Here is a 25,756-nt window from a genome sequence, read left to right on the forward strand (position 1 = left end):
CACTCAGGAATTACTCCTGGCAGTGCTCGGGTAACCATATGGGATGCTGAGAATCGAACCCAGGTTAGCCAAGTGCAAGGTAAACACCCTACCCGCTGTGCTATCGCTCCAGCCTCTATTCACCTTTTCCCCTTTTTTGCTTTTTGGGTCACACCTGGCGATGCTCAAGGGTTACTCCTGGCGGTGCTTGGGGGACCATATGGGATGCTGGGAATGGAATTGAACCCGGGTCGGCCACGTGCAAGGCAAACACCCTACCCACTGTGCTATTGCTCCAGCCCTTATTCGCTGTCTTTTTAAGAAGTGTAAGCTACAAAAATTGCTAACATATGTTTTACTTCTAATATTTGACAAAAGCACAATGAAGAACATGCATTTTGTGTTCTTTTATTTTCTAATTGCTTGTCAAACTTGCAAATCATAAACACGTTTTGTACGTTTTTTAAAAGACTAAACTGAAATATAGCTTCAATATACTTCCAGAAATTAACAGAGGAACAATTAAATTAGCTATAATTCTGCATATTTGGCGAGTAAAACTCCTAGTGAAAAAAATATGCAGATCAAGAAGTATAGGCAAGGAGGGAAACTGGGTACAAAGTGGGTGGGAAATGTACAATGGTGAAGGGAAGGGTGTTGGAACATTGTATGACTGAAACCCAATCATGGACAACTTTGTAACTGTGTATTTTATGGTGACTAAATTTAAAAAAGAAATAAAATAATTTTTAAAAAAAATACAGAAAAAAAAGAATAAAAAAGAAATACAGGCATTCTAACAACCAGTTTTTGGAGCTGACTTCCAAAACTCAGAAGGATACTCTCTCCGTGTCTTTGACTAATAACACATGGATAAATATTATACAATTATGAAATATAGGAGTGGAGCACATACTTTGCCTGCTGGGGCTCTGCTTTCCTGCTGATGCCCTGCACTGCATGTTTCCCTGAATACTGAAAGGTGTGGCCCCAAAACAAAACAAACAAACAAAACCCAAATGTTTAAAGGCTGGAAAGTACAGTGGGTGAGGCACTTGTGTTGCCTGGTGCTTTTATGATCCCCGGCACTGTGTATAATCCCTAGACCCCTGCCAGGAGTAATCCCCACACACAGAGCCAAGAGTAAGCCCTGAGCAACACCATGTGTGGGCAAACTTTTTTTTTAAGAATTATGAGACAAACTTTGCTACAAGTCTGTTCTCATATTTTGGTAACTTTGAATATATTCCTAGGTGCTTTAAAGATACATATTTTAAATATATGAAAATATATGAATATGCTAAGATTCTGCAATTCCTAACTTATCAAACATTACAAATAAAGATTTTGGGAGAAAGATCTAAACTGAATAATTATACATTTTAATTATTATGAGGTTATTGGAAAGATTACGCCATTAACTTTTATTTTAGTGTGCTTTAGTCAGTGATATTTGAATACCATCATTTTAATTTATTTATTTAGGTTTTGGGGGTGCCACACTGGCAATGCTCAGGGTTTACTCCTGGCTCTACACTCAGGAATTACTTCTGGCTGTGCTCAGGGGACCATATAGGATTCTGGGCATCAAAGCTGGGTGGGCCACTTGCAAGGCAAATGCCCTACCACTATACTGTCCCTCTGGTCCAAGTACCATCATTTTAAAGTTCAGTATTGAATGTTCATCATGTTCAAAACTAGTGAAAATAAGCAAATACAGCATGAATAATTTACTTTTATCTACTATGTATCATAGTTTGTTGACAACAGATTTCTTTGCAACCAAATATATTACCTAAAAACTAGTTGATCAATATTTCAGAATATTTTGGGTTAGCAGACTTAGCTCTATTAACTATCAAATATATATATTTAATAGTTGATTTGCTATGGAAATATATAATTAAAATTCTGAAATAGCATAAATTACCCCTCGTGGTTCTATTTCCTTGCATAACATAACATTTAAAAAATTACAAATCTGATTTTTTTTGAGGTCTAGAAGAATTAAAATCCAAGTGAAATCATCCATCTATTGAGTCAAGCTTCTCTACTTTTAAAAAACAGTAACCAAAAATTTTATGTTGTGTAGATTATATTTTTCTAAATTTGCTACACCCCAAAAATGTCAAAAGCATCCAGTAGAAATTTTCAAACACCAATAGCCCATTTGAGAAGAGGAATCATTGTTCATCCGCTGTCTCTTCCTGAACCATGTGTTCAGGAAAGCACGAGTTGTCCCAGACTCCTGAATTGCTGCTCAGGTCCTTTCAAGGATGAGGAGAGGCGACTGTCAGATGCTCAGCTGTCTGTTGACCTTGGCAAGAGCATCACTGACCACATCAAGGTCATGCCGCAGCTCGTTCATGGCGCTGGTTATACTCTTGGTGTCTTTCAAGATCTGAACACTCTGTGTATATGGATTATACTTCACTCCAAATGGACGTTTAATAGTTTTGGTGAATTCTCTATTTAAGACAACAAATAAGAGGCCATCAATTTCTGAAGAGGATGAAAAGTAATAAAGAGCAGCGAATCTATTCTACACATGAGGCAAAAGACACATTGGTGCTACCAAACTGACCTACTTCCTGAACTTGCAGAAATTTTAAAATACACAGACATATATACCCCCTGATTACTAGGGAAAGATCCTGTAGGTACTTTTATTAACCACTTATTATTTTCTTCATCTCTGATTACACTTAAAGAGACCAGCCACAATAACCTCAAGTAAACAATAACATGTTGCCACATAGTAGCAGACCCTTCAGTAATTTTACCACTTCCCCTTCCTACATGTACATTCTCCCTGTGAAGAATATTTTCCTGGTCAGGATACATATTACATAAGGTAAGGTGCTTGCCTTGCATGCAGCCAACCATGGTTTGATCCCCGGCACCACATATGGTCCCCAAAACCGCTCCAGAAGTGATCCCTGAGCACAGAGCCAGGGATCACACTGCCAAGTGTGACTCAAAAATATGAGAAGGGAGAGAGATAAAGAGAGAGACAGATAGACAGACTATACCTTTCTCTAGGCTGCCTTTAAATGAACTAAATCATATTCTTTCTGCAAGTAAGAAGAGTCTGTTTTTTTTAACTCAACACTTAATCTTTCACTTGGCACCCCACAAGAGCAGCTGTGTTAAGGACCCCCAAAGTCATAACTGAAGAAAACTGTACATGAGTAGGGGTTTAAAATCCAACTTGCAATCCATCTGGTCCATCTAGAAGGGACCCCTTCTTCCAATCTGCACAAAGATACCATATATATACGCTAGAGGGATTCTTACAGGTGTTATTATTCTTTGGTTATATCATTGTCATTGTCATCCCATTGCTCATCAATTTGCTCAAGCGGGCACCAGTAATGTCTCCTTTTTTTTTTTTGAGACTTGTTGTTACTGTTTTTGGCATATCGAATACGCCACGGGTAGCTTGTCAGGCTCTGCCATGTGGGCGAAATACTCTCAGTAGCTTGCCGGGCTCTCCAAGAGGGGTGGAGGAATCAAACCCAGGTCAGCCTCATACAAGGCAAATGCACTGCCGCTGTGCTATTGCTTTAGCAAAAGTATTGGTTATATGCAAGTTCTAATCCCCTAGTTAATACAACAATTCAATTTCTGGAAGATGAAGAGTATGTCCTTTAACACTGACTCTCTATCACCACATCACAGTATGATGTCATAACACCATTTATTTTTGTTGATTCTACTTCCAGAGGCCTTTCCTTTTCTACTACCTCTCTCATTTCAGGCTTTTATTTTCTCTACCTTCCATATCTTTTTCTATATTTTTTAATTGCTTTAGTTTTGGGGACACACTTCTCAGTATTCAGAACCTACTCCTGACTCGGTACCCAGGGATACCCCTGGAAATGCTCAGGGAACAATACAATGCCAGTGATCAAACCCAGACCAGGGCTGGAGAGATAGAACAGTAAGACACTGTGCTTGCATATAGCATATCCTCAGAACTCCATATGTCCCGAGTCCCCCAGGAGTGATCCCTAAGCACAAGGTCAGGTGTAAGCCCTGAGATCACTGGATGTCACCCAAACTCCCTCAAAAATAAATAACTAAAATTAAACATGTAAAGCAAAATGTGTAATGAGCCTTTGGTGCTAACTCTCCAGTACTTCAATATCCTTTCTTAACACACTTAGCTGATAAATTGTGTTTCACATATTTCCTGTATTTTACCACCTCCTCACCTTTTCTAATATTGACCCTTAACCTAAGAATCAACAAATCTATATCATTTCTGTCCTCTGAGTTTATTTATTGATTTTCCCCCACCTAGAATAAGATGCTTCTAAATAAAACATAGAGTAACATTTTATCATAATTTCTTTTCTTTTAAATTCTGATGGAGAAAATGGGAACAAACCAGTATCTCAATATATCTGAGCCATATCTACAATGACTAAACATGATTATTAACAACATACTCTAAATACTGGTTGTTACAGGCAAAAGGTGACTCATAGAATTCTAATTATCTAGCTGCTTACTTCTGTAATTGTGACCGTTACTGAATCTACCTTTCACAAAGGAAATTGAAGCATCAGGAAGATATATTTTACCTCATCTTCTCTTTGGCATCTTCAAAGCTTTCAGATACAAAATAGACATCCTGAAAAGTGGTGATGAGACACTCCTGTTTGCAGGTAACCTTAGGGTCAAAGGGCTTGACTTTGACGTGTCCAGAAAGTGCATGCTTAGAGGACAAAGAGTCAGTGAATCACATATGACTGATTTTTATAGGTAAGAGTCTACACACAATGGCAAGAACAGCACGTTTATTACTTATATAAATTTATTACTAATACCAGCAGTTCCAAATTCATTTCCCATACCTCTACCTAACTCATATTTCAATTCTGCAAAAGGGAACAATACAATTTGCATTCCCCATAAGTGCTCCCCAAGATCATCTCTAGACTTTACTTCTATAACTCTTCTCCATGAAGGAGTCACCAAGGATCCATACTTCCTCCCTCATTATAGCTCGACTCTCTACTAGTTATTTTATTCAATGGAATAATGTCTTATCCCAACCATTCATGACTTATACCTACTACTAAGTGGTAGGTTCATTGAGAGTAAGACACTGCTTTGTATGGTGTTTCACAAACCTAAATTCTTTCCATTATTACATAAATTTAAGAATCTCATTTAGTTCTCTAAAATTTATTGCTAACACACCAAAGGGAAATAATAAGACTCCTTAAGTAAAAGCTTTAAAACACTTTTCTCTAAAAGATATGCTGCACTGATATGTATGGGCACCTGGGAAATAAAGAAAATTGTCCCTTAAGTAATGTTTATTCCCATCCCAAGTATTTTTCACTCTTACTCCAATTAGAAAACAATGTCTCAAAGCTGGAGATAATAGAGCCAGTAGGGAGCTTGCCCTGCATGCTGCCTATCCAGGTTTGTTTCCTCAAGCCTCAAGTCTCACCAGGAGTGATCCCTGAGTATAGAACTGGGAATAAGTCCTGAGCACCACCAAGTATTTGGCCCAAAAGCCAAAAAATATCAAAACTGTCCCATCTTATCAGTTATATTAAGTTAACATGATTAATGTGCAAACACAACTCTTACTTTGAGTTCACTGATAGAAGAAAGTAAGCCAGCACCGAAGACTCTTAGTTGCCCATCTTGTTTACACAGTCCAAACTCCACAGTGAAAAAGTAGCACTGCAAAAGCACATCAATCTTACTTCCACATAATGAATGAACAAATTTAAGACTCTTTGTCACCAACCCAAAGCATCCTAGCATAAAGTCCAAGACCCCCAAACTAGCTCACAGCCTAACCTCCTTGCTCTGAACCAGCTCTGTTCCAAATTCTGTTCTAAGGACTCTCATACACTCTTTTTTTTTTGCTTTTTAGGTCACACCCAGTGATGCACAGGGGTTACTCCTGGCTCTGCACTCAGGATGTACTCCTGGTGGTGCTCGGGGGACCATATGGGATTCTGGGAATCAAACCTGGGTTGGCCGCGTGCAAGGCAAATGCCCTACCTGCTGTGCTATCGCTCCAGCCCCACTCTCATACACTCTTAAAATTTATTGAGGACCCAAAAAATCTTTTATTTATGTGGGTTATACATGACTATATTTATAATATTAAAATTAACAATGCATTGAGGTTGGAGTGATAGTAGAGTGGATAGGACACTTGCTTCGCACTCACTAACCCAGGTTCGATCCCCAGCACCCCATATGGCCCCCAGAGTCCAGCCAAAAGTGATCCCTGAGTGCAAAGCCAGGAGTAAGCCCTGATAACTACTGGATGTAGCTCCAAAAAAGAAAAGAAAAGGAAACAACAACAAAATCCAAAATTAATAGTGAGGAAAAAATGAAACACTGATTAACAAAATTTCTAGTGTAATAAACTACTTTGTGGCACATAAGTAACATTTTAATGGAAAGTAGCTACAAAGGTTGAGAAAAGTGACATTGTTTCACATTGTTGTAAACCTTCTTAATGTCTGGCTAGACAGTATTCAGTGCTTCACTGGGAAGCACATTCTCTGATCTGCTTCTATATTAACCTGTTGCAGCCAGGGTGTTTTCATTAAAGCCAATGCAAAAAGATAAGTCATTGGAGGAGAATTTTAACTACTTGCTTACTAGCTTTTAGAAATAACTGAATTTTTTTTTACATTATATATAAAACAATGAGTGACACTTTCTTAAAATTGAGCTGCAATGTGTAATCTGAAACTCTATCAATGAATGATGTCTCTCACACTAAAATCCACTTTGCATTTTGGACATTTGACCTACACCTCATTTTATTTTCAAGAATTCCATGAAAGGGTCAGGGACCCCAAAAGAATAATTTGATAAGCTACACTCTCAGCATTTAGCCTATTTCACCCTGCCTCCCCACCCCATTTTGCTCTAGTTTCTTGGCGTTCCCCAGGCACACCAAGGATGTTCTTATCTTTTCTATGTACCCTTGTCCCTCCCTCCTTGGCATGTGGAAATGTCATTCTTCCTTCTTAGGCTAGCACAGAGACTCCTCTGCCGGGAAGGAACCCTTCCCACCGGTCTCTGTAGAGGAAGCAGTTTGATCTCATTCTAACATATCTGTCTCCTTGAGTAGAATATAAGCTTCTTAAAGGCAGGAATCAGGGGCCAACGAGATAGTACAGAGAATAGGGCACTTTTCTTGTACACAATTGGCCTGGATTCAAACCCTAGAGCCCCATATAGTCCCTTAAGCCCTGCCAGGAGTGATCCCTAAGCACAGAGCCAGGAGTAAGCCCTGAACACTGCCAGGTGTGACTTTAAAACAAAATGGCGGGGGAGGGGGGTGGAACTGGCGGAGAAAGTAGGAATCAGGACTTACTTATCTGCATTTCCAGCATGGTGTCTTGTACCTAGTGCTCAAGAATACTTTGAGCAGCATTTTAAGGATGTGATTATGATTGTGGTTTTGGAACCACACTAAGTGGTGTTCAGGGCTTATTCCTGGCTCTGTGCTCGGGGATCACTCCTTGAGGAGCTCAAGGACCATATGGGGTGCTGGGGATAAAACCTGAGTTGGCTGCTGGCAAGGCAAATGCCCCACCTGCGGTACTATCCCTTTAGGCCCAGGACTCTATTATCTTAGCAGAAAAATGGAAGATACACAAACCATCTATAGTATTCCAACATTCCTCAACTTGTGTGTGTGTGATGCTGGGGATAAAACCCAGGTCCCCACATGTGTATGATGCGTGCTCTACTCCCGAGCTACCCCCTTAACTATCACAATCTGGGCTTCTGTTTTTGGTTTTTAGGTTTCTTTTGTTTTGGTTTTAGTTTGGGGGCCACAACTGGCTGTGCTCAGGGATCAGTGCTGGCAGGCTCAGGGGACCATATGACAGGCTGGAGATCAAACTGGGGTCAGTCACGTGCAAGCCATACACCCTATCCACCGTACTACCACCTGGCACCTGTCTCAATGCTTTTAAAGCTTGTGTGTCCTTTGCACAAACCTTAAGTTTTTTCTCTGAAGTCATTTAAATTATTCAAATTACGTAAAGTACCATGGGCAAAGGCAAATGTTCTAGTGGTCGACTTTAATAGTCTCCTCTAAATTAATCAAATCCCACCCCAATTAAGAATTGCTGATCTATATATACAGCTGTTTCCAGGCTTATACCGTTGCCAGTTTTTGAACTGCCTCCTCCGAAGCACCCAGAGAAGCCAAGCCAATTTCCTGGGAGAACTGAGCAAAACTGGGTTCGGCCAGAAGAGGAACATGACCTAAGAGTTCATGGCAGGTATCTCTGAAAAAGAGGCACAAGATTATCATCTTCTGAATCTTAATACCAGTGCATAACTACCAAGCACATAAAAATCTGAGATTTATTCAAATTAACTGGATTATATTACTTTGGAAAAGAACCACAAAGTACATTTATAATATATATATATATATATATATATATATATATAGTTGTTGTTGTCATCCAAAACCTTGGCCACTCCCAATTACCCAAAGACATCTGTATCTTCTCTGCCTGCACCCCCAATCAGTTTTCTTCAAATGTCAGTTTCCTAGCTAATCCCTTATGGAAATAAAAGACACACACACAAACACACACACACACACACAAAACCCCCCTCTCTATTCCATTCCCACTTTTTCTCAATGGTACCCATCACTATCTGACATAATACATATATTTACTTGTGATAATATGACTATGTCCTTATTAGAAAATCAAACTAGGCCTCATATAATATATAATATGCTCTAGAAAGGCATAATTTTGTCTGATTTCTTTCAGAGTTGCTTAGGACAGCGCTTGGTATAGAACAGGTTAAATGTCAATTAATAATAGTAATAATAATGGCTGTAATAATAATAGTAATAATAATTACTATTATTTACAATTAATAATAGTAATAATAATAATAGGCAGAGAATCTCTTGCCCGCACGCCTGGCTGTCTTCCCCAGGGCCCCTCAAAAGGAATGGGCTCCAGCTTCCCTCCCCACCCCGAGCAGAGCTCCCGGCAGCCAAAGACCACTGGAACCTAGCTACAGCCATGCTCGAGGCCCTTCTCCACACGTTTGGACAGGCCTCATGCATGAAGGCACTGGCAGAAGAACCCAGGTGTGTGTAATCCCATCAATGGTCAACGTCCAGAGACTTAGAAGCAAACTCCCAGAAGCGATATCTTGTAGCCTACTTCTCCCTCTGGGAGAAACTGGTAATCTTCTGAGAGTTTCCCGCCCACATGGGACAGCCTTGCAAGCTTCCCATGGTGTATTCATATGCTAAATCCAGTAACAAGCTGGATCTCATTCCCCTGACCCTGAAAGAGCCTCCAGTGCCTGTGACATCGTTGGGAGGGCCGAGTGGAGAGAGACTTCTAAGATCTCAGGGAAAGGACAAATGAGAGGTTACTGAGCCCGCTCGAGAAATCACGGGGTTTTGTGATTCGTGAATAATAATAGTAATAATAATAATAATGTAACAGTAATAATAATAATAGTGAAACTGGAGCGATAGCACAGTGGATAGGGTGTTTGCCTTGCACATGGCCGACCCAGGTTCGATTCCTCTGTCCTTCTCGAAGAGCTTGGCAAGCTACCAAGAGTATCTCACCCGCATGGCAGAGCCTGGCAAGCTACCTATGGCACATTCGATATGCCAAAAACAGTAATAACAAATCTCACAATGGAGGCGTTCCTGGTGCCCGTTTGAGCAAATTGATGAACAATGGGATGACAGTGTGACAGTGCTACAATAATAATGGCAAACAACATAGCGCTCAGAGCATGTATTGTGTACCAAGCACTGTTCTAAATGCTTCACACATATTAAAATCATTTCTTACACACACACACACACACACACACACACACAAAATCTACGAGTTAGGTACCATTAGAAAAAATATTTGATGAATACCAAGTAGAAGTACTCACGGCTCTGGGGTATAGAGGGGATCTGAGCTGTGTCTCACATACTGTGTGCAGTGAAAAACTCGAAAGGCTAAACCTGATAAGAAATCTCTTGGTGATAAGTAACCAGCCACAGGACGAATGGAAAAGCCTGTGCGCTCTGCAAAGCCAAGGAGAAAACACAATTAAATCTTCTCCAGCATAGGTCATTTTCTACAACACATTTTTTGGGGGGGCAGGGGATTGGGGGTTGGGGAGGGATCACAGCAGTGCTCCAGGCTTGCTCCTATTTCTGTGCTCTGGAGTCATTCCCAGTGGGGCTCAGGGAACCATATGTAGTACTGGGGATATATTCTAGGTCTTTCCTTTTCCCTTGCCTTCCCCTCCTCTCTCCCCTCCTCTCTCTTCCCTTACAGTCTGATTTTCCACTGACTGTTTCCTATGTGAATTTTCCTCCTCCAATGGGTACATTTCACCATTCCCTGGAACTTTGCATGATGGTGGGAGCATTCTATAGCTAGGTATCTGATAATGTTGCTACTAGTCACATATGCTTTTTGGGCACCCGAAATGTAGCTAGTGGGGATGGAGTAGGGCTAATATTTTTATTTTAAACACTTTATTTATTTATTTATTTGCTTTTTGGGTCACATCTGGTGATGCACAGGGGTTACTCCTGGCTCTCTACTCAGGAATTACTCCTGGTGGTGCTTAGGGGACCATAAGGGATGCTGGAAATCAAACCCGGGTCGGCCACCTTCGAGGCAAACTCCCTACCTGCTGTGCTATCACTCCATCCCTATTTTATTTTATTTTTTTTGTATTTTATTTTATTTTTTTAATTAATAGTTTATTTTTAATTAGTGAGTCAACGTGAGGGTACAGTTACAGATTTATACATTTTTGTGCTCATGTTTCTCCCTTACCAAGTTTGATAACCCATCCCTTCACCAGTGCCCATTCTCCACCACCAGTAAACCCAACATCCCTCCCCCCCTCCCCAGTCCCGTCTCCCCCCACCCCACCCTGCCACTATGGCAGGGTATTCCCTTTTGTTCTCTCTCTCTGATTAGGTGTTGTTCCATCCCTATTTTAAATACTTTAATAAAAAAATAAACAGGTATCAAGTGATTGTCTAGTTCGACTGCGAAAGAAGCCCCTTCCAATAGATATTTTCTTTGATGGGACATTGGTGTTGGAATATTGAATGCCAGAAACTGTATTATTAATAACTTGGTAAACCACAATGTTAAATACTTTTTTTTCTTTTTGGGTCACACCGGCGATGCACAGGGGTTACTCCTGGCTTATGCACTCAGGAACTAATCCTGGCGGTGCCTGGGGAACCATATAGGATGTTGGGAATTGAACCTGGGCCAGTCACGTGCAAGGCAAATGCCCTACCAGCTGTGCTAAAATAAAGTTGTAAAAAAAGAATTCTGGTATAATCGGAATCAGGCAGATAACTCAAAAGGCTGGAGTATGCACTTATGCTGGAGTTCTGGGTTTGATCTCTAGTACCACATGGTACCAAAGAATGTTCTCCCCTAAAACAGTGTCAGTGTAGCACTGTCATCCCATTGCTCATTGATTTGCTTGAGCGGGCACCAGTCACATCTCCATTGTGACTTGTTACTGTTTTTGGCATATCAAATATGGCATGGGTAGCTTGCCACGCTCTGCTGTGTGGGCGGGATACTCTTGGTAGCTGCTGGGCTCTCCGAGAGGGACCAAGGAATCAAACCCTGGTTGGCTGTGCGCAAGGCAAATGCCCTACCCACTGTGCTATTGCTCCAGTCCTACAAACAGCTTAGTAAATCCTCAAAGATTTAATGGCCCTCTGGTGAGATATAATTTTCATAAATTTTTTACTGAAATATTATTGATAATTCCTTTTGCCATTTGGTTGTAACAAGCAATATAAAACAAATCAATGTGTGCCTGCTGAGGGGGCAGGTTTGGGGGATGTTGGGAAAATGGGTACAATAGTCGGGGGGAAGATCACTCTGGTGGTGAGACTGGTATAGGAACATCAAAAGCCTTTAACGACTGTATTATGGACAACTTTGTAAACCACAGTGTTTAAAGTACAAAAAAGTTAATTTAAAAAAAAAAGCTAAAAACTAGGGAAAAAAAAAAAGAAACTGAATTAAATGGTAACTACTAGCGGCCAAGCAATTCAAAGCAGAATTTAACATTCCCTATACAAAAATTTAATCAGTTAATTACCTTTTAAAAAATTTGAGACATCTTCCAATTGTGGGATGTTATCTTCCCGATAACCACAATATTTAGAAAGCAAAGGTAAGTTTTTGAGATACTCTCTGCAGGCATGGGTCGGGTAGAGTTTGAGGAGCTCTCGAAATACAGTGCCCCAGGTCTTAATCTCCTCTTCAGTAAACTCAACCTTAGGAATAGGTTCTCCACTGAAGGAATAAAGGAAGAAATTATTTTGGATTCATATTCAGTGAACAGTAACATTTGTTCTCTTTTCTACTAAATGAGCATAAAAAATTCATTAATTTTGTTAGTGAAAAATTGTAATAGTTGCATTTCTGATCTACTTACTGTTTATAATTCATGGCCAAGTCTGCAAAATATTTTCGTCTTTTACGGTAGACATTGTCTTTGAAGCCCTAATAATTGGAGACAAATTTTTTTAATATCCATACTAAAAAACAGATGGTAAACAGTATTTAGGAAACATTTCGCAATGGTTTGGGTTACTATATTAAGATATTACATAATTGCTATTATGAATAAGTATATTTAAGTTGTTATCATTTTAACTTGAAAGCCAATAATCTATGACAGCTTTATATATGGTAAATACAAAGATAAAAGATACTATTGATGCAAAGATACTATAACTGTCATAAAAAAAAAGAAGTTGGGGCTGGAGAGATAGTACACAGGTAGGGTGTTTTCCGTGCACACAGTGGACATGGTTTTGATCCCTAGCACCCCATATGGTACCCCAAGTCCTAGAAGTAGTCATCGCTGAGTGCAGAGCCAATAGCCAGCCCTGAACATTGCTGGGTGTGATCCCAAAACCTAAATAAATAAATAAAAAATTGGAGTAATAAGAAAAACACCATTTGGGGGCTGGAGCAATAGCACAGTGGGTAAGGTGTTTGCCTTGATGAGGCCAACCCGGGTTCAATTCCCAGCATCCCACATGATCCCCTGAGTACTGCCAGGAATAATTCCTGAGTGCAGAGCCAGCAGTAACCCCTTAGCACTGTTGGGTGTGACCCCCCCAAAAAAAACACCATTTCGACTGGGGACATGACTCAGGAGAGAGAACACATGCCTAGTACATGCAAGTTCCCAGGTTTGAGCCTCAAAGCACCACAGAAAGGTCCTGGTGACTTCCAAGTACCATCAGGTCCAAGCCCCAAAGCCATCAGGTTTTATCACCAGGCAAAGCACCTTTGGGTACTTGGAGCACATTTGGGTATGGGCCCTATAAAGGAAACTAAATATAAACCAGAAAAGTTAGCCCTTATTAAACGTGTGGCCAGTGAGAGAGCTAAACAGCTGGAGCGCATGTCCTGCAGGCAGGAGGACAAGATTTATCTGTCTGGACCCAGTGGTCACATCAACACCACCAGGAGTGGCCCCCGAGAACAGAGAAGAAATAGCCCCTGAGCACTGCCCAGTGTAACCCCAAATGTAAAGCATAGGCAGACAGACATAACTGGTTCTTCTTCAAGGGTGAGGGTTTTTAATTTAATTGTTTGATTACAGGCTGGAGTGATAGCACAGCGGGAAGGGCGTTTGCCCTGCACACGGCCAACCCAGGTTTGATTCCTCCGTCCTTCTCGGAGAGACTGGCAAGCTACCAAGAGTATCCCGCCCACAGGGCAGAGCATGGCAAGCCACCTGTGGCATATTCGATATGCCAAAAACAGTAACAAGTCTCACAGTGGATATCTTACTGGTGCCTGCTCGAGCAAATTGATGAACAATGGGATGACAGTGCTACAGTGTTTGATTACATTTTCAGTTCTATTTTCATGTCATAGTAATTAATAATTAAATATTACTCAATCGAAATCATAGTAGCTGGATCTATCCTTGTAATTCATTGTAAAAATGCAAACATAATCATTTTCTGTTTGTTTTGTCTTGTTTTGTGAGACACACCTGGTGGTGCTCAGGGTTACTCCTAGTTCTGTGCTCAGGAATCACTCCTGGCAGGCTTGGGGGACCATATGGGATGCCAGGGATTGAATTTAGGTCTGCTGTATGCATTACCTGCTCTATTATCTCTCCAGTCCCTCATTTTAGAAGCAAACAATAATTTAAAAAGACAAAGCAGAACCAAGGGACTGAAGAGATAGTACAGTGGGTAGGTGTTTACCTTGCACCTGGCTGACCCAGGTTTAATCCTCAGCAGCACATAGGGTTCCCCAGCACTGTCAGGTATAGCCTCCAAACAAACAACTCAATCAGCATCTACAAAGAGCTTGCATTGACTTGTGACTCTAAAACAGTACAGGAAACCCTTTCAGAGAAAACGCTCTCAGACTCGAAACAGACACTCACAATCCAGAGTACGTGGAAGAGGAGGGTGGGGCTCAGGAGCAGCTTCCCAACAGTGGTTCCTAATGGCCAGTGAGAAGGGAAGGGCTGGACAGGGAATACAGATAAGGGGGAAAGGCACGTATGAGGCAGACCCAAGCTTGATCCTTGGCAACATATGGTCCCCTGAGTACTGCCAGGAGTGATCCCTGAGCACTGAGCCCAAAGGAAGACCTGAACACAGTCAGGTGTGGTCCAAAAACAAGAGAGAGAGAGAAGAGACAGAGAGAGACAGAGACACAGAGAGAGAGAGAGAGGACAGAGAGACACAGATACACATACAGAGGTGGGGAGAGAAAGTGAGAGAGTGAGAGAAAGAGAGATATAAAGAGAGAGAGAGAAAGAAAGAGAGTGAGTGAGAGAAAGATAAAGAGAGAAAGAGAACTGCACAGTAGAGGAGTCCGAAACAAGGACAGTGCCCAGGGCACACAGGAAGGTGAACATCACCAGCTGTGCTTCAGAAACACAAACCACCATACAGTCCAGTGCTGCTGGCACATGGAGACCAAGGAGGAGTGTGCTGAAGGTTATTTAGGGGTGTCTTAAAGAGCTTGGGTTTTAGCTTGAGAACAATGGCTGGTGACTGAAGAAGAGATTCGGATTCTGTGGCGGTGCAATAGCACTGGGATTTAGTTGATGGAAGTGATGACTCCTATACACAGAGGTATGACGGCAACTCCTTGAAGTCCCATAATACTGTAAATTATTGGAAATATATAAATTTATCATTAATAAAATAATTGAAAATAAAGCTTTATGAAGACATATTTCACTTGCCATAAAGTAAACTTTTTAGTTTGTTCTGGAGCCACAGCTGGCTGTGCTCAGGGCTTACTCCTGGCTGTGTTCAGGAATCTTTCTCTGCAGCGTTTGGGGGACCCATGCATGGTGCTGAGGCTCAAACTGGGATCAGTCGTGTGCAAGGCAGGCACAGTATTACTTGTGCTCTCTCTCTGGTCCCTAAAGCGAACATTTTATTGTATTTTATTTTTGGTTTGGGGCCACATTTGGCGGTGTTCAGAGATTATTCCTGGCTCTGAGCTCAGAAATAACTGCTGGTAGGCTCAGGAGACAACCATATGGGATGCCAGGGATTGGACCCGGGTCAGCCATGTGCAAGGTAAATGCCCTACCCACTATACTATCTCTCTGGCCCCTAGAGTGAACATTTTTTTTTTTTTGCTTTTTGGGTCACACCTGGCGATGCACAGGGGTTACTCCTGGCTCTGCACTCAGGAATTTCCCCTGGCCGTGCTCAGGGGACCATATGGGATGCTGGGATTTGAACCCGGGTCGGCCGCGTGCAAGGCAAATGCCCTACCCGCTGTGCTATCGCTCCAGCCCCTAGAGTGAACATTTTAAACTATATAACTTGGTGGAGTTTTGTATATTGACAAAGTTATGCAATCATCTCCACTGCAACTTTAGAATATTTTTCTCTTCTCAAAAACAAAACAAAACAAAATAAACACCAAGTTCATTAGTCTTTCTATGTTCCTCCATCTCTGACCCCTGACAAGCAGGAATCTATTTTCTGTTTATTTGAATTTGCACCTTAAGGACATTTTTTCTTTTTTTGTTTGTTTGTTTCTATTTGGGGGTCACTCCCAGCAGTGCTTCAGGCTTACTCCCAACTCAGGGACCACTCTTGGCGGGCTCAGGGGACCATAGCAGATGACAAAGATTGAACCCAGGTCAGCTGCACACAAGGCAAACACCCTATCTGCTGTACTATAACTCTAGCCCTAGCATCTTTTGGACATTTTAAACAAAAGGTATACTTCGATATTCTTTACTACTATAATGTTCTAAAGAGTCAGTGATAGTGTAGCAGGTATCAGTATTTTACACTTTTTTGTTATTTGATTTTGAGCCATGCTACTCCCAGCTCTGTGCTCAGATATCATTCCTGGTAGTGTTCAGGGACCATGACATGTGGGGATCAAACCCAGGCTTCCTGCATACAAAGCATGTGCTTAGCCCAGGGAGCTATCTATGGGCCCTATGCTTCTTCATGACCAATACAATTCTATTTTATGAACATACAATGCTTTCTCCATTCAGTAGTGAGTGGATATGTAAGTTGTAGTTCTCCTTTTGATATCATGTGTAATGCTACTATGAATATTTGTGCAGAAATTTCATTGAGGAGTTATGATTTCAGTTCTCTTGGATATATACACAGGCACCATTTTTGGTGATTTGGATAATGGGCATGATAGAGGGATAATGGCCACATTAAAGCTTTTGACTATCTTAGTGACTGGTAGACAGTTGGTTTTGAGGTGGCAAGTCCGGATGATCATTTAAAGAATTTGGTTATAGGGATAAATAAGAAACAAATTTAAATAACTGAGAGGTGAAAATCAGCAGGACCTTGGTGCCTATCAGTAAAACTTATGCATATTTTCATAAATATTCCCCAGGATTTTTGTCTCTGGACAATAAATGTCCTTCTTCCCCATCTCACTCTTGTCTTAATCTGGTAACATCTAGGTATAGTGCTGACCTTTTCTAGTCACTTTAGCTAGAAGGCTGGGTTTTTCCATGTAACCTGTCCGTGCCACTTAGCACACTTCACATTTTATCTTGTATGTACTTCTTTGTACATGTGAGATCTATCTTTTCAATTAGACTGTAATCTTCTTGAGGATAAAAAGTGCAATTTATTGATCTTAATGTTACACTTGAAAGGTATAATATAAGAGGATGGACTGGCTAGAGGCTGTCTAAGGCAGTGAACAGTCATATTCACATGGTAACTAAGTGGTAAAAGGAATATTTAATTCCTGATCCATGTGACTCCACAAATAACTTTTTCCTTTCCTCCCCTCCCAGATTCTAGGGTTCCCTAATCAATGTATTGTTCTGATCCCAGCAGTTCTCCAACTCATGCCTTTACAAATTACACATATTTTTCTCAGAAAACAACTTTCTAATTTCTCAGCTGAATGATAAATCTTTTACTTTCCTACCTCTCTTCCCCTTTCCATTACTTCATGTCATTTTAATAAAGTCTGCCTGCAGACACTGATTTCATTTTACTGTAGCTCTGGAATAACTGTCAATAACAGAAAAGCCAGGCACAATGCCAGACAGAGGTTTTGGACCCAATGAAGTTAGATGTTCCCAGGCACCACTTTCAGTTCCACTCAGGTATAGGTTTCCTATCACTTCCTGAAATCCATATTAAAACCAAATTCTCCATAGTCTATAGTAAGCACATCTCCCCCACTCTGCCCAATGTTCTCCCGATGGAAAATGCCGTCCTTAATTTTTAATTTTCTTAACATTATTTTGTGAAAATATTCATTTGAAATATTTACAGGATGATCCGCATCTAGTTCAGATCCATACATGAGAACTCTGTTGGCACAAAGATCCAGGTCAGAAATCTTCTTTGGAAACCAGGGAACTGTCTCCATATCTGAAAAATACAAAAACAACTACAGTTGAAATGATCATCTTAAATAAAGCAAACATGAGGTTGGAGAGCTAGTACAACAGGTAGGGCATCTGCCTGACATGCAGTCTCCTGGGCTCGATTCCCCGGCATCCCATAGGGTTCCATGAGCATTGCCAGGAGTAATTCCTGACTGCACGCCAGGAGTAGCCCCTGAGCATAGTAATGTGTGACCCCCCCAAAATAAATAAATAAATAAATAAATAAATAAAGCAAACAAAAAATTAAAGAAAGCCCAAAATGTATTTGGATGAGATTTCTAATTTTAACTTTACATGGATGCAAAATTTATATAGGCAAGCTGCTTTATTTCCAGTAATTGCTTTTACTAGAAATTTGGGAGCTTTAAGATTCTTCTGAAATCTCAGGTTGATTTCAGAAGAATCTTAATAACACATTAATAACAGATCAGATGTTCAAAAAATAGTAAGCAACATATGTTATCCTGAAAAAAAATCATAATGAGGAAGCACAACGGGTCAAGTTGCAAATTTATTTGAACTTTTTTGGGTCATACCTGGTGATGCAAAGGGGTTCCTGGCTCATGCACTCAGGGATTACTCATGGCGGTGCTCAGAGGACCACATGGGATGCTGAGAATCAAACCCAAGTCGGCCTGTGCAAGACAAATGCCCTACCCACTGTGCTATGCTCCAGCCCTATTTGAACTTTTAATGCCTAATTTTGTTGAAGAAAAGAACCTTATAGATCAATCATGCCTATATCACTTTGATCTCACTATCCCTCAGCTATTCAAGACTCCAAGGTTTTTTGCACATGTTGTTTTCTTGCCCAGAATCTCTACCTCACCCCCACCTCCCTCTAGTCCACCCAGCATTTGTTTTCCTTCTGTCCTCTTCTGCCTACAACCAAGTCAAACCAGCCTTCTTTGAACCTGAGTGGGCAGGACGTAAACTCTATACTCTGGGTTCACATAACACAGTTTCTGACTCTTTAAAGTTTTTACTAAGCCTTTTATTGTTTTTGTTTGGGGGATACACCCGGTGATGCTCAGGGTTATTACTGGTTTTGCACTCAGGAATCACTCCTGACAGTGCACAGGGGACCACACGGCATGCTAGGGACTGAACCTGGGTCAGCCCGCCCACATGCAAGGCAAACGTCCTACCTGCTGTACTATGGGGAGAAGGTCTCCCAAGCAGTGCCCTTGAAGCTCAGGAGCCCCTCTTGGAGATTTCCAACCCCCCACACCAGCTCTTCCACAGGAAGCCCAGAGGATGTGGTGCTGGGGGAGCCTGCAGTGCAGGGAACTACCTGGCCCCCTCTGGCAGTGCTCAGGGGCCAAGCGGCCAAGCAAACTACAAGAATTTTTTCAAGATAGATGATCTTAGTCTAAAGAAAAACCAAAGGGCACATGAACTGGTCCTTAGTAGGAAGCTTGCCCCAGAGGGGGTGGTGGGGGAGAGGTCAGGAAAGGGGCTCCAGTGACAATAACAGAGGTGGTCAGTCTGGACCAGACTGAAAGGAGGTAAAGTGATGTGCACAATACCCTTCAGTAACACTATTGCCCATGACAATGCCTAAAAGGGGAAAAAAAAAACAGGAAAAAAGAAAACAAATATCTGCCATAAAGGCAGACTGGGGGACAGGAGGGAACCTGGGGGCAGGAGGGAAACTAGGGACAATGGTGGAGGGAAATGAATTGGTGAAGAGATTAGTGTTCAAACAACATACACATGAAAGCTAATCATGAATAACTTTGAAATTTTACAATCCATGATTCAATAAAAAACAGTATTTTTAAGGACTGGAGCGATAGCACAGCGGGTAGGGCGTTTGCCTTGCATGCAGCCAACCCGGGTTCGATTCCTCCATCTCTCTCCGAGAGCCCAGCAAGCTACCGAGAGTATCCTGCCTGCACGGAAGAGCCTGGCAAGCTACCTGTGGCATATTCAATATGCCAAAAACAGTAACAACAAGTCTCACAAAGAAGACATTACTGGTGCCCACACAAGCAAATCAATGAACAATGGGACAATAGTGCTACAGTGCAATATCTTTAAAAGAGAAGATCTTAGTCTAGGGGCTGAAGAGATAGCCCAAAGCAACGGGACACATGCTTTGCATGCAGGAGTACTGGCTTTGCACAGTAATCTGAGTGCTCCCAAGAGTGACCCCCAAGCACAGAGTCTGAAGCAAACCCTAAACACCACCAGGTGCATCCTCCCAAAATAAAAAGAAGTCTATATCTTTGCTATTTGATTATCTGAAACATTAGTAGGCTTGATTGTTTTTTCATTAGCTTTTGGTGGAAAGCGGGTAGGGAGGAATATTGTATATTATACTTTTCAAATCATAGATGTCTGCAACTGCAACATTTTCAACAAATTCGAAGGCTCAATTTCATAGCCACAAGACACTAAGTACTGTGATAGCTACTAAGTGCTTATTTATTGTGTGCCGGATGTTTGTGCAATCAAGAAATGTCTGATGACTTGAAAATGGCAATAATTTAATTGACATAACTATTCTGAATCTTTCTGATATTGAAGACTTCCTTTTCTCTCATGCATGATTAACTATTGCTTTGCAAGTTTCCTTTACTACTTTGAGTAACTATTCTGTGCTCCCTTCTCAACAGACTATATGCAATTTGAAAAGACAGTGTTTTATATTTACTGTAGTGCCTTCAAGATAAATATAATATGAACACTTATAATGCATTTACTCCTGCAAAATTGAGCTTTTTTCCCCCAAACTTACCATCTTCCTTTGCTATAAAATTTTCTGGAGGAGTCACAGAAATTACATTAGTGTGAGATTTCAGGAGATGAAAAACATCATTCAATTGTTCTCTGTTGATATCACAGTCAACAAATATCTCAAATTCTGAGTTTCTTCTCTTTGATTTTCGGGACTCGATGTGTAGCAGGTTTACATGCTTCTCCTATGTAAATAGAGGGTAGAGATTTTTTTTAATTATTGCAGGGTTTTTACCATATGATTGCTTCAAATGGCAAAAGTCTTCCACTAAATTACTTTTACTATCACTTCAATCACTACATCACACCAAAGGGAAACAAAACTGCCTCCATTACAACTAACAAAAATGTTTTTACCTTAAATTTTAAGCACAATTCACAAAATTTTATTCTGGGGTGGGGAAGGCACATCTGACTATGCTCAGAGCTTACTCTTGGCTTTGTGCTCAGGGATCATTCCTGGTAAGACTAGGGGGACCATTTGGAGTACGAGGGATTGGACCCAGGTTGGCCACATTCCAAGTTAAGTGCCCTACCCACTGTACTATTATCTGGTCCGTCAAGAAAGCCCTTAAAAATTTACCATATCCACCAGAAATTAATACCCATTAAAAGTTCCTTGGATGGTGCTGGAGCGATAGCACAGAGGGTAGGGCGTTTGCCTTGCATGCGGCCGACCTGGGTTCAATCCCCAGCATCCCATATGGCCCCCTGAGCACCGCCAGGAATAATTCCTGTGCAATGCTGGGTCTGACCCAAAAAAGCAAAAAAAAAAAAAAAAGAAGCTTCTTGGATTGTCAGAAATGATGGACCTTCAAATCAAAATACCAAATATCCTAGATAAAAGAATCTTTGGAAAGTTGTCACAAAGGAAAGCCCACTTTCAAAATGTTATGTCAATGTTAATCCCTTATTTTTTCCTTTCTCTTTTTATTTTTTATTTTGCTAAAGCAAGAGATTTTTAAATGAAACTTGTCTAGGAAGATAGGAAGGGAGAGTCAGGGAGAAGTACATGTTTGAGAAAGAACACAAGCTTCTCTACAGTGAAAATAAGCACAGATATCAGATATGTGTTGAAGGGAGAACATGGGCTGGAGGAGCAAGCCATTAGTGTTAACCTTTAGAAAGAAGTTTCTTTTGCAAAACATACTCAACAAAATTTGATGAACAGCTTGAACACTAATACCTCAAAGCTTTCAAACCATAGCTTAGTGACCAGCTAAAGCAAACTGCTGCTGAACTCTCCTCATGCAAAGCCTGAGCTATGGGTCCCAGGCATGAAGACCTGCGGGAAAAGGGTTTCTTCTCTTCCCAATGGGGGCAGCCAAGGAACAGCACTGACAGCATAATAATGAAACATAAGAACGAAGCACCAGGGGCCAGAGCGATAGTGCAGAGGGTAGGGCATTTGCTTTGCACACCGCTGACCCGGGTTCAATACCCGGGATCCCATATGGTTCCCCATGCACACCGCCAGGAGTAGTTCCTGAGTGCAGAGGCAGGAGTAGCCCCTGAGCATCGCTGGGTGTGACCCAAAAAGAAAAACAAAAAACCCAAGCTCCAAACAGGGTTTTCATCAGATAAGCTTAGAGAAGATGATCTCCACTATTCATCAGCTCAATCTAAATTAACACTGTGAACACCTGTTTAGCCTAGTAAGAGTTGTGAAGGATACACAGCAGGCTAAGATATATTTGCAATCTAGTTAGTTAAGACTTGACAGACGAGGAAAAAATACAAGTGGTGTATGTTTAAGAGCTTAATATGATCTGCAAGAGGTGAAAGCATCTTTTCACATTAAAGGAAGTAGGAGGTTCATAAAGCAGATGAATGAAAATGACTATTGAAGAATCAACAGAATAGGAAGGCAAAACGGGAGGAGAAAGACTGTAAACATAGGAATTGTGTAAGTAAAAGCAAGAACGAGTCAAGAAAATAGGAATATAATCCAACAAGGCAGGAGAATTTCACAGATGTTGGGAAATTGAAACAGACAGGCTGTGTCCTGTAATAGAAATTAATCATCAGATCACTAGAGGAAAGCCAGTTATAAGATATACTGGAATTAGTCAGGAGTAGAGTTTCATTGATATAATTTTTATGAATCTTTACAATAATAATAAATTAATAAATATCTTCTAAAATATAACCTGAATAAAGAGAAAAGCTAAACTAGTTTTGGAGGGAAAAATACAATACCTATTTATTCCTGTATCAATCTACAAATTGAATGTTCCTAAAATCAAAACCTCCATGAAATTTCAAGAGAAAGCTAACCAAATAGTTTTAAACAAATCTAGAGGAATGCAATGAAATGATTTAAAATTCATCTGGGAGAAAAATTTAGTCTAGACATCCCAGGAAAATTCAGTAAAGCAAGAATACTCAGTGAGATATCCTATCAGGTGTTTCCATTATAGACAGGGAAGTACAAAAAGGCTAGGCATACTGGGACTGGAGCGATAGCACAGCGGGTAGGGCATTTGCCTTGCACGAGCCGACCCGGGTTCGATTCCCAGCATCCCATATAGTCCCTCGAGCACCGCCAGGAGTAATTCCTGAGTGCATGAGCCAGGAGTAACCCCTGTGCATCACTGGGTGTGACCCCCCCAAAAAAAAAAGTCAGGCACAAGGCTAGAATCCAGACACCGCCAGACACCGTCAGGCTTCATAATCCATTAATCTTAAATACTAGATTGTAAAAGAAAGTATTAATCAGCATAATGGATAAACAACTCTTCCCTGAGCAATTCTTATGTAATTCTAATACTGAAAAAATTTGAATATTTCATAACCAAAAACTAAGATAATTATATTGAGAGGATTATACTGGGAAGCAAAATTGAGCATATCACTATAGAGTTGCATTAAGAAACACAGATCATTGGGGCTGGAGCGATAGCACAGCGGGTAGGGCATTTGCCTTGCACGCAGCTGACCCGGGTTTGATTCCCAGCATCCCATATGGTCACCGCCAGGGGTGATTCCTGAGTGCAGAGCCAGGAGTAACCCCTGAGCATCGCCAGATGTGACCCAAAAAGAAAAAAAAAAGAAAAGAAAGAAACACAAATCAGAATCTGAAGAGATAGTGCAGTGGGTAGGTCATTCCTTGCATGGGCTGACGTGGGTTCATCCCAGGTACCCATATAGTCTCCTGAGCACACCAGGAGTAATCTGTGAACACAGAGACAGGAGTGAGCCCTGAACACTGTGAGGTGTGGCCCCCAAACGTTTTTTAAAAGGCAAATCTGGGGCTGGGAAGATTATACAGCAGGTAGGGTGCTTGCCTTGGATGCAGTAAGATTGTTTCTCTTCACTTTATATATACCAGTGTATCTGAATGCCAAATGCACTGAAACTTTGAAACGTATAGGGAACAGTGTAATTGTAAAACTTGCTATTTTGCAATGTTAAACGTCATTAGCTGGGCTGGAGAGATAATCCAACATGATTTGCACATGGGCACGAGGTTTCATCCCTGGTACTGCATCACCAGGAGTGACCCCCAAGTACAGAATGAGGTGTGGTTCTCAAACAAAAAATAAATAAAAATCATCAACAATATTATTAACCCATTATACGTAAATATTTAATGAAAATCTACTTCTCTGAAATCAAGGAAGTCCATCTTTCTTCCGCCATTTCTTTGTTTACTTTTTCATAAACCATTTGTATCTCTGCTCATCCCTTACAATCAAGCAATCTTTTAGAAATATAAGTTCTTATCCCCACCTATATCAACCACTCAACTCCACCGCCTCACAAATATTCTCTTCAGAGAAACCAATCTCTGAACAATTTCAGGTACCACAGTGCACGCTGAGAACACTTGGTTGTTTTTTTTTTTTTCTGGAGTCGGGGTGGGGGCCTTTCGCCAACCCATCTCATACTTCCGGAAGCCCCAGCAGCCCCACCCACCACCCACGTCTGCCTCCTTGTTGTCTCTTTGGCACCCCAAGGCTGCGAAGCAACAGAAAGTTTAATCAATTCTTAGACAAGGTCTTACCAACCATGCAATAAGATATAACAATGTTTACATCAATTTATTTTTGAGATCTATTGATATTCATAGTGCAACATTGTTATCTAATCAATTTTAATCCTAGAATTGTATCAACAGTGGCCGCTTTTTTTCTACATTAAATTTAAAAAACAATAAAATAGAAGTGCAAGTTCTTAACAAATTTCCGTAGTCCATCTGTGATGAATTTATAATAATTTATCTTCTAAGTATAATTTATCTTCTAAGTATAGTTTTAGAAACTAATTTTAGAAGAGTTATATGCAGAAGCATGGAAAGTGCTCACCTGGAAAATTTTCAGGGCTTTTATAAGTCCTCCAACTTCATTCTTTAAAGAAAAAATGAGAGTTGCTCTTCCCTTTTCTAAGGAGTGGTCTTTGTGTTCCTTATTATCTTCGATCATGATTAATCAGGTCTACTGTCCTAAAAACAATGCGTGAAAATGGAAAGGGATTAAAGAACTGTGCAGGAATAATCTTATTTTATAACACAGATAGTATCTGCTATTGCAAAGTATTACAGAGGCCAGAGTGACAGGTCAACAGACTGAGAACCTTCAGAGCATCTTGGGTAACCTGGCTTCTAGTCTCAGCACCGCGTGGCTTTTGAGCGTCACCAGAAGCAAACACCATGCACAGAGCCAGAAATGGTGGCAAGCATCATTTTGGGGGGCCAAAATCAAACAAAAATATGACATTATTTGATAGCATAAACATAAATCTAGTTTCCATCTTCTCACCTTTAAAACAGATACAGAGATTTCTTTGCCAGATTGTAAAAAAAAAAGTCCAAAAAAGATACGACATGGGCTAGCATGGTGCTTAGACTGTAATAAATTTTTTTTTCTCTTTTTGCTTTTTGGGTCACACCTGGCGATGCACAGGGGTCATTCCTGGTTCTGCACTCAGGAATTAGCCCTGGCGGTGCTCAGGGGACCATATGGGTTGCTGGGAATCGAACCCGGGTCGGCCGCAGTGCAAGGCAAACGCCCTACTCACTGTGCTATCGCTCCAGCCCCACTTAGACTGTAATAGATAATATTACAAGCTGTGGTTCCCTTTT

At 40.9% G+C, this 25,756-nt stretch overlaps 1 protein-coding gene across 1 annotated transcript; it reads right to left on the bottom strand.

Annotated features, from left to right (window-relative positions):
• Positions 1–2,272: 2,272 nt before the first annotated feature.
• Positions 2,273–25,097, bottom strand: TPH1 (tryptophan hydroxylase 1). The gene is made up of 10 exons (XM_004621659.2): positions 24,981–25,097; positions 20,675–20,858; positions 17,814–17,914; positions 12,469–12,536; positions 12,130–12,326; positions 9,925–10,060; positions 8,147–8,273; positions 5,590–5,685; positions 4,569–4,702; positions 2,273–2,447 (listed from the first exon to the last, which is right to left on the bottom strand). Exons 1-10 carry the CDS (start codon positions 25,095–25,097, stop codon positions 2,273–2,275), a joined length of 1,335 nt encoding a protein of 444 aa, XP_004621716.1.
• Positions 25,098–25,756: the final 659 nt, after the last annotated feature.

Source organism: Sorex araneus, chromosome 6, assembly GCF_027595985.1.
Source record: "Sorex araneus isolate mSorAra2 chromosome 6, mSorAra2.pri, whole genome shotgun sequence".
NCBI lineage: Eukaryota > Metazoa > Chordata > Mammalia > Eulipotyphla > Soricidae > Sorex > Sorex araneus.

Bases quoted from the DNA above. Each gene is read 5' to 3' on its own strand.
- TPH1 (XM_004621659.2), bottom strand. From the start codon at position 25,097: ATGATCGAAGATAATAAGGAACACAAAGACCACTCCTTAGAAAAGGGA. The intron at 12,537-17,813 runs GTAAATATTTCA...TCCAATTATTAG, and splicing joins AACTAGATGCGGATCATCCT to GGCTTCAAAGACAATGTCTA. The intron at 2,448-4,568 runs GTAAAATATATC...TGTCTTAAATAG, and splicing joins GATGCCAAAGAGAAGATGAG to AGAATTCACCAAAACTATTA.